This window comes from Sinocyclocheilus grahami, unplaced genomic scaffold, assembly GCF_001515645.1.
Source record: "Sinocyclocheilus grahami isolate Dianchi unplaced genomic scaffold, SAMN03320097.WGS_v1.1 scaffold575.1, whole genome shotgun sequence".
Classification (NCBI taxonomy): domain Eukaryota; kingdom Metazoa; phylum Chordata; class Actinopteri; order Cypriniformes; family Cyprinidae; genus Sinocyclocheilus; species Sinocyclocheilus grahami.
The window spans coordinates 851188-861354 of NW_015505754.1; the positions used below are offsets into that span (position 1 = coordinate 851188).

The window sequence follows — 10167 nt, forward strand, 5'->3', positions numbered from 1 at the left end:
TCGTGGAAAAAAACAACAACAACCCTGCATCCAACTCGAGCTGACTGATCACGGGTCAAAAGGAAGGAGAGATAACTGATAAAGATGTTGGAGGATTTGCTCCTCAACAGATCCCGAGCTCACTGACAAATATCTTTTATCGTAATATGTGCTCCCTATACACAGTGCATGCGCAATCTCGAAATCGAAAGTGAAAGTAAACTGTGACTGCAAGCGCTAATTCACATATTGATAGTGGTGCCCTGATGTGCGAAAATTATACACAATATTAGAATGTTTGCGGGAGTGGATGGGAGCATGCGGTAATGCTCAGAAGTTCAGCGTGAGCGGGATCAACAAGCCCCGCGCTATCACGCAGCGGCGGCGCCAGTCTGTGAGAGCCGTAACAGATGACATCAAATCTTGCGGGATTCCATAAATAAGCTACACAAAACCCCACTATTCGGACAAATATACATAATGAAAAGATGATACAAAATTCAATACCTTGGAAAATGGCATTTAAGACTTTTTAATAGCTATAAAGGGCTTTAATTTTATCTCAATTGATTTATCAACTTTTAAAACTTTTTAAGACCCCGCGGACACCCTGCGATTCACACAGACACAATCTCTTCTCCAGTCTGTACTGAAAACATTTCTGAGACCAATACAATCCACACACACACTCAGCATTTATTTTTTTACATCATATCATTTTCTGTCTCCCTGATTCTTCATCAAGTTTATTTCTCTCCACCCTTTTAGTCATAAAACATCTCAGTGAGCCAACCAGCTGAGCAAGCTCTTATAACGTACACTCGTACCACGAGAAGAAACCAGCGCAAAATTGAGTCCAATCACAGTCATGCAGACAAAGGAATGACCCTCGAGGCTGGGACGGTGTATGGTTTGCAATTGCATTCCTGAAACCATAAACTACCTTATAAAGAACACACAAACTTGCTTAGTGTTGCAAATATGTGATCCTTTTCTCATGACAGAGTGGTTAAAATTTAAACCTATCACACTGTCACAAGCTCATTGCAAAATTAGACTAATCTCAAAGACAAATGCAAAAATAAGTCACATGTTTCATTACCTATGTACAGTGCAAGTGCATTTGGGAAAAGATTAATAACAATGATGATAAGACAAATAAAAGAGTTTATTTGTCAATGCACCCCTCTCTATCATCTCTATCTGCCCGTTTAACCTTTCAGCTGATTGTATCAGCAGTTTTAACGGTCACAAAAGAGCCAGATTTCCGGCATCTAATCCATCCTCTCTTAAATACACAATGGCATGTGTCTGGGGGATCAGGAATTAACAGGAATGCAAATCTATATTCTCATCTGAACTGCAAAATAACCACAGAGGGATTTTGAAGTTGGTACATCCTGTATTCAATGTTAGGTCTCAAAAGCAGTTTGAAAATAAATACATCCTCCTTCTGAATATCTAGCATCACTTGTCTGACCTGCCAAATACATATAATGATAAACACCTATAAACACTAGTGCAACATCATTAATGCTCGTCAAACAATTCAGAGGACCATATTTTATTATATGCGCTCGCATGCATTTCAAACACAAATCAATTCATACATTTCAGCCATACGTTATCTATTATTGATCTACTCTCAGTTTAGGTGTCAATCACATGACTTACTAAACTAAAACTTTTTCCCTACTTAACTACCAGGATTATTCCTGTTTTAGAACAAATTAAGCTAAAATTGACAGAACCTGTGATGATGACAAAAATAAATTGCCACTTGTCCCTTTTTGTTTAAAATTTTTAAAAAATCAGTCTTCAAGAGTAGTTCGTTTCAATAGTATAGACACAAAAATGAGTTTCAACATGATTTTTAGTGTAAAAAAAATTCCTACTAACCATTTCTACGCAAAGTTATTTTACAACTTTGCAATGCTATAAAACAGCTGTAAAAATGATGAATTAAAGAGCTTGAAAGCTCAAATAATACACAACTTTTAACAGAAAACGTAATGCAAGTGGTTAGAAGAAACTATGAACTTCACATTTCTAGTCCCCATTTTTTTCCATTGTAAACATCTTACCATAACCTCAATTGTTTTTTAAACACTGGACTGGACTGAACTGTATTGAACCTAGAACATTCTTTTAAACAGCTGATGTTCAAGTTAAGCTATTAAACTATTACAAGTTACTACACAATTGAATATATAAATATAAATAAATAAACTTCGGTAAGAAGTTTAAGAGATCATTACAAGACATTAAAAAGTGTATTAATACTTGCAAAGATCATTTAAACTGATGCTAAATAGTTAAAAAAGGGAAAACACCATGAAAGAAAGAGCGAGAGATACAGGACAAGAGTGGTATTCTCAGTCTTTGAGGGTTTGAATAATAAAAGAGCAGTTCTTGGGTGTCAACATGATCAAGTTTCACTATGAGCTTTGGGAACCAAGAGAAGACACACTCTGTTCTGTAATCATAAGGCACTTTTATAACATTTACACCCCCCACCCAACATTTAGCCACCACAAACTCACACAAATAGACACGGATACACCAAAAACTGACCTGTTCGGCTCCATATGCTTTTGCAAACTCGATGAACTCCTCAATATGGACAAATCCATCTCCGTCCTGATCCAAAGCATGGAAAACCGCTCTGAGAGCCAACTGCTCATCGCCTTTATGGGCTGTTGCAGAAACTATAGGCACGTTTATCAAATCCACGGGGACCCTCTGGTCATGGAGCGATTTGGTCAGCAGAGCATCTGAGGCCTTGCACAGATCCAGAGTCATTTCCGCATGTTTGGGAATGTTGGGAGTATCAGGATTATTCTCCATCAAGGTCTGGTAGGCCTCCCCATCCAGGCTGGCTCCACAGGGAAAGACATTTCTGTGTGAGGGAGGAGAGCTGGGGGCGACTGAGCTCACTTGTTGCTCTTGTGCCAGGTCTATCTGTGATGGTGTCAGCTGATGGAAATCCTCCTGATGTGTAAGCTGAGCAGGAAACCCCGCCTTTCCCTCTCCTGTAGCTTCACACAGTTGGCTGGGAGTCTCTGTGGTCTCTGTAAGATCCAGCCCCACTAGTCCACCCGTCACGGTCAGCTGATCACCTGCACAGGTGAGGGGCGTGGACTCTAAAGAATCACGATTACTTGCGCAATGAGGTATGACTTGATTCGGAGTAGACATACAGCAATCTGATCTCTCCCCTCCGTGTAAAGACTCACTGTGAGGTTTCTCTTCCACATTCGGCTGTGTATCGAGACCGTCATTGTGAGCTGTTGCATTTTCTTCAGGTGCATCTATTACAACTGCACTCGAGTTTGCAGTCAAAGAGTCATTCAGTTGGTCCAAAGATGTGAGATTTTCCTCAAGTGCACTCTCTTTTTGCTGAGCATTGACTTGTTCCTGACAGGTTTCACTCATTGCAATCAGTTCTTGATTGTTGTCAGCTTTACTATCATCTAGGTTTAAATAAATAGTTTGCAAACTGTCCGATTTACTTTGCAAATTGGTTCCCTTTTGATTTTTATGCAAATCTGAGATCTCTAAAACTTTGAGTGTGTCTGAGTCCTCTGTGTTACCTATTGTGGGTGTACGATCAGCTCGCTGTGTCTCCATAGCCTCAGGGTCATTGTCTACGTTGTCGGTTTCTACATTTGTTACATTATCCTGAAATTCAAGGGTGAGTGCATTAGAGTCAAGATCGGGTGTGTTTGCGTCACATTTCTCCTTTTCTGTTAGCTCAATAGCATCTCTTACAGGTGGAATTACAGAGTCTAAAAATGCCAGAGCTTCGCAAGAGATGCGGTCTGTGAAGATTTCAAACATGGAATCAGGAATATCTCCATCATGGGACACCTCGGATAAGGCTTCAGCCTCAGTTGAATGTGTGGGCTGGATATGGTCCTCAGGTAAGCTGACATCTTCAGGGGAGAGCTCAATTAAGGCATTATGCTCGGATGTGCTGAGTGGCAAGGCTCTTGTGGACTCCTTATGTTCGTCTATGTCAACCAGGCTTTCAGTTGAAGGATCTTCTGACTGCAAATCAACAAAAGCAATTGGTGCGAGTCCTGTTTCAGGTTCAGAAAAAGCATTATCAGCTGTAGCATTGGACACGACCTCCTCCTCCAACTCTTCTCCAACCGTTTCCAATGGTTCACATTCTGTGGATAAAACACATAACATTTCTTCACAAAGTTCAGATGATATGCAAGACACACCTAACGGACTCCTACAAACGGTCTCTGCTTCAGAAGATAGCTGTGTTGTTTCCATGTTAGTGTCTGTCATCTCTTGGCTCTGAAGATCATCGTCATGGGTGTCGTTACTAGCTGAGGGCTTACTACTCTCTTGTTCAGAGTACAGACCTCCAACCAGCAGCCCGGGTAACAACATCTCTACCTCATCCATTGGAAGGGGTGCACTACTCTCGTGATATGGCAGAATAGGTGGTTCTGTACATATCTTCGGAGAGGTGAGCTCACAGGGAAGGGCTGTGGATGAGTAGATGTGTTCTGGTGTAGATAGAGGTGTCTGACAAATAATTGAAGGCTTGGGATTTGAGTTCGTATCTGTACATGACAACTCCACAAGAGAAACGGGCAACAAACCTTCAGAATTCAGAGTGAGATGAGTCCCGTGTGGAAGCAAGCTCTGACTGTCATTGTACACAAATGTTTGGGAATTATGGCTGAACTCACCGTTTGTTAAATGTGTTTCCTCAAGGAGGTGGGTTTCTTGTAGTAGTGGGTCAATAATACCCAGCTCACCTGTGTACACATCTAGAGGGCTTGAAGTGGCAGTAACCTCCACCGGTTGCAGAAAATCAGGCACCTGTTCAGGGAGGTCATAAAAGTTGTTTTGATTCTGCACTTGCATATTTAAGACCGTAGGACTAGTAGATCTAGAATTAAAACAGATGAGATCTCCATCAACAATTTCCAAACTTCCAGGAGAACCCTCTCTTTTGAGATTTTGGGAAGGAGGAGGCTGAGTCTTCCAATCGGGATAGACACATTCCAAACCATTTTCCCAGGAATATGTCTGCCCAGAATACGGAGAGGACCAAAATAAGTCATCTAGGTTTATGGCGTTCTCCTGAAAAACGTCATTAGTAGAATCAACAGAACTGTTCTCTTTATCCATAAGGAGAAATCCAAGGGGATTCTGCTCAGATTCCCACTCAGCTTTCCCATTCACCTCCCACTCAGAACACCCCTGAGGGCTGGAGAGAACTTGCTCCATTGAAAAGAAGAGTTCTCTCCTCTGACAAATGGAAATATTCCAGAAAGTCCAATCCTTTATGATCCCACAAGGTAATGTTCGGAATTCAAAAGCAAATGGTGGCCTCTTCCAGCATACGCACCAAAAGAAATATCCTTGTCGAGACCCATGCGTAAGCGTCCACCTCCTTGTAAATGATCAACTACTGTTTACTTTTGCGGACACAGGGATAATGTTTCATTGCTGTAATACAGCTCATATGGACTGAGACATTTTTCCAATATGCACACCTCTCCATGGGAAAAAATTGATAAAAATAAAAAATGTTGGCCCTGTTCTAATCTAATCCACTTGACACAAGTCTTCTCAAAACATGCTGATCCACTTCCCAATCAACACATAATAAGAGGATTACTTCAGTACTTAAGATTGCTACCCATAAAACTCAAATTGTTTATGAAAAATAAAATTTTAAAATCTATACATGTATAAGAGAATACACAAGATTGCATAAAATAGAGAGCTTTATCATTGCCAATATAACACTGTATAACCCAATTCCATAACCTTTAACTTCCTAGAGTTAAAAAAAACTGCCTCTTAAGCAAATCATTATAAATTCACATTAATGGTACACTTATAACAGGGTTGACCCTGGATTAACTACTAATTATTAAAGTCAGATTACGGTGTAAAAGCACAAGCCAGTGTATTCAATTATTTTACTCAGATTGTCTCGCTGTCACAGAGAATAAATCTTAACATATCTGCAATTGTTATATGTTAAGCACAACAGACTATGTTTTAAACAGCTGTCATTGTGTTATTAGACAAAAAAAACCTTAACGTTAAATGCTAGAATGTCTCGCGCGGTTAGCATCAGCATCCTCCACATCTGAGGTAAACCCATTAGCCGACTAGCTGGCCCATACGACCCCCGCTCATTTGAAAATAACAGAAGACCCCTGATGTTTCTGGTTCCAGTCAGACTTGATTTAATCCCTTTGTTTGGTTGGATGCTAGGCGTTTTATTCCGGTTTGTATTTTGTAAAAACAGGCCAACATCCAGGTCGAGTCTCGCGAGTCATCCACCTGCGCTTGTTATTAGCCTGTTAGCGGGATCAAATCAGCGAGACCACCGATAATCCCATAAATAAAGCGCGAATCCCTTTTATTTTAATCCGATTTATCCGCTAACCTGCAACCTGAGATTTAGGATGAGATCGTGAGGTCCTGTTTTTCTAGTCGACGGATGATGTTTCAGTCTCTCTCGCGCTCTCTCTCATCAGCAGCAATACACAAGCTCTGCTGTCTCACACACACACACACACACACACACACACACACACAGCGACTGAGCTCACTTGTTGCTCTTGTGCCAGGTCTATCTGTGATGGTGTCAGCTGATGGAAATCCTCCTGATGTGTAAGCTGAGCAGGAAACCCCGCCTTTCCCTCTCCTGTAGCTTCACACAGTTGGCTGGGAGTCTCTGTGGTCTCTGTAAGATCCAGCCCCACTAGTCCACCCGTCACGGTCAGCTGATCACCTGCACAGGTGAGGGGCGTGGACTCTAAAGAATCACGATTACTTGCGCAATGAGGTATGACTTGATTCGGAGTAGACATACAGCAATCTGATCTCTCCCCTCCGTGTAAAGACTCACTGTGAGGTTTCTCTTCCACATTCGGCTGTGTATCGAGACCGTCATTGTGAGCTGTTGCATTTTCTTCAGGTGCATCTATTACAACTGCACTCGAGTTTGCAGTCAAAGAGTCATTCAGTTGGTCCAAAGATGTGAGATTTTCCTCAAGTGCACTCTCTTTTTGCTGAGCATTGACTTGTTCCTGACAGGTTTCACTCATTGCAATCAGTTCTTGATTGTTGTCAGCTTTACTATCATCTAGGTTTAAATAAACAGTTTGCAAACTGTCCGATTTACTTTGCAAATTGGTTCCCTTTTGATTTTTATGCAAATCTGAGATCTCTAAAACTTTGAGTGTGTCTGAGTCCTCTGTGTTACCTATTGTGGGTGTACGATCAGCTCGCTGTGTCTCCATAGCCTCAGGGTCATTGTCTACGTTGTCGGTTTCTACATTTGTTACATTATCCTGAAATTCAAGGGTGAGTGCATTAGAGTCAAGATCGGGTGTGTTTGCGTCACATTTCTCCTTTTCTGTTAGCTCAATAGCATCTCTTACAGGTGGAATTACAGAGTCTAAAAATGCCAGAGCTTCGCAAGAGATGCGGTCTGTGAAGATTTCAAACATGGAATCAGGAATATCTCCATCATGGGACACCTCAGATAAGGCTTCAGCCTCAGTTGAATGTGTGGGCTGGATGTGGTCCTCAGGTAAGATGTCATCTTCAGGTGAGAGCTCAATTAAGGCATTATGCTCGGATGTGCTGAGTGGCAAGGCTCTTGTGGACTCCTTATGTTCGTCTATGTCAACCAGGCTTTCAGTTGAAGGATCTTCTGACTGCAAATCAACAAAAGCAATTGGTGCGAGTCCTGTTTCAGGTTCAGAAAAAGCATTATCAGCTGTAGCATTGGACACGACCTCCTCCTCCAACTCTTCTCCAACCGTTTCCAATGGTTCACATTCTGTGGATAAAACACACAACATTTCTTCACAAAGTTCAGATGATATGCAAGACACACCTAACGGACTCCTACAAACGGTCTCTGCTTCAGAAGACAGCTGTGTTGTTTCCATGTTAGTGTCTGTCATCTCTTGGCTCTGAAGATCATCGTCATGGGTGTCGTTACTAGCTGAGGGCTTACTACTCTCTTGTTCAGAGTACAGACCTCCAACCAGCAGCCCGGGTAACAACATCTCTACCTCATCCATTGGAAGGGGTGCACTACTCTCGTGATATGGCAGAATAGGTGGTTCTGTACATATCTTCGGAGAGGTGAGCTCACAGGGAAGGGCTGTGGATGAGTAGATGTGTTCTGGTGTAGATAGAGGTGTCTGACAAATAATTGAAGGCTTGGGATTTGAGTTCGTATCTGTACATGACAACTCCACAAGAGAAACGGGCAACAAACCTTCAGAATTCAGAGTGAGATGAGTCCCGTGTGGAAGCAAGCTCTGACTGTCATTGTACACAAATGTTTTGGAATTATGGCTGAACTCACCGTTTGTTAAATGTGTGTCCTCAAGGAGGTGGGTTTCTTGTAGTAGTGGGTCAATAATACCCAGCTCACCTGTGTACACATCTAGAGGGCTTGAAGTGGCAGTAACCTCCACCGGTTGCAGAAAATCAGGCACCTGTTCAGGGAGGTCATAAAAGTTGTTTTGATTCTGCACTTGCATATTTAAGACCGTAGGACTAGTAGATCTAGAATTAAAACAGATGAGATCTCCATCAACAATTTCCAAACTTCCAGGAGAACCCTCTCTTTTGAGATTTTGGGAAGGAGGAGGCTGAGTCTTCCAATCGGGATAGACACATTCCAAACCATTTTCCCAGGAATATGTCTGCCCAGAATACGGAGAGGACCAAAATAAGTCATCTAGGTTTATGGCGTTCTCCTGAAAAACGTCATTAGTAGAATCAACAGAACTGTTCTCTTTATCCATAAGGAGAAATCCAAGGGGATTCTGCTCAGATTCCCACTCAGCTTTCCCATTCACCTCCCACTCAGAACACCCCTGAGGGCTGGAGAGAACTTGCTCCATTGAAAAGAAGAGTTCTCTCCTCTGACAAATGGAAATATTCCAGAAATCCCAATCCTTTATGATCCCACAAGGTAATGTTCGGAATTCAAAAGCAAATGGTGGCCTCTTCCAGCATACGCACCAAAAGAAATATCCTTGTCGAGACCCATGCGTAAGCGTCCACCTCCTTGTAAATGATCAACTACTGTTTACTTTTGCGGACACAGGGATAATGTTTCATTGCTGTAATACAGCTCATATGGACTGAGACATTTTTCCGATATGCACACCTCTCCATGGGAAAAAATTGATAAAAATAAAAAATGTTGGCCCTGTTCTAATCTAATCCACTTGACACAAGTCTTCTCAAAACATGCTGATCCACTTCCCAATCAACACATAATAAGAGGATTACTTCAGTACTTAAGATTGCTACCCATAAAACTCAAATTGTTTATGAAAAATAAAATTTTAAAATCTATACATGTATAAGAGAATACACAAGATTGCATAAAATAGAGAGCTTTATCATTGCCAATATAACACTGTATAACCCAATTCCATAACCTTTAACTTCCTAGAGTTAAAAAAAACTGCCTCTTAAGCAAATCATTATAAATTCACATTAATGGTACACTTATAACAGGGTTGACCCTGGATTAACTACTAATTATTAAAGTCAGATTACGGTGTAAAAGCACAAGCCAGTGTATTCAATTATTTTACTCAGATTGTCTCGCTGTCACAGAGAATAAATCTTAACATATCTGCAATTGTTATATGTTAAGCACAACAGACTATGTTTTAAACAGCTGTCATTGTGTTATTAGACAAAAAAAACCTTAACGTTAAATGCTAGATTGTCTCGCGCGGTTAGCATCAGCATCCTCCACATCTGAGGTAAACCCATTAGCCGACTAGCTGGCCCATACGACCCCCGCTCATTTGAAAATAACAGAAGACCCCTGATGTTTCTGGTTCCAGTCAGACTTGATTTAATCCCTTTGTTTGGTTGGATGCTAGGCGTTTTATTCCGGTTTGTATTTTGTAAAAACAGGCCAACATCCAGGTCGAGTCTCGCGAGTCATCCACCTGCGCTTGTTATTAGCCTGTTAGCGGGATCAAATCAGCGAGACCACCGATAATCCCATAAATAAAGCGCGAATCCCTTTTAATTTAATCCGATTTATCCGCTAACCTGCAACCTGAGATTTAGGATGAGATCGTGAGGTCCTGTTTTTCTAGTCGACGGATGATGTTTCAGTCTCTCTCGCGCTCTCTCTCATCAGCA

The 10167-nt window shown here is 41.5% G+C and overlaps 1 protein-coding gene across 1 annotated transcript in view; it reads right to left on the reverse strand.

Annotated features, from left to right (window-relative positions):
• Window positions 1-10043, reverse strand: part of LOC107556639 (uncharacterized) — a 31345-nt gene extending 21302 nt beyond the window's left edge. Inside the window, exons 1-2 of the mRNA XM_016239775.1 lie at window positions 6564-10043; window positions 2554-5256 (exon numbers count right to left, since the gene is read on the reverse strand). Coding sequence (XP_016095261.1) covers window positions 2554-5256; window positions 6564-8897 — 5037 coding nt within the window. The 5' untranslated portion in view covers window positions 8898-10043. The remainder of the gene's footprint in view (window positions 1-2553; window positions 5257-6563) is intronic.
• Window positions 10044-10167: the final 124 nt, after the last annotated feature.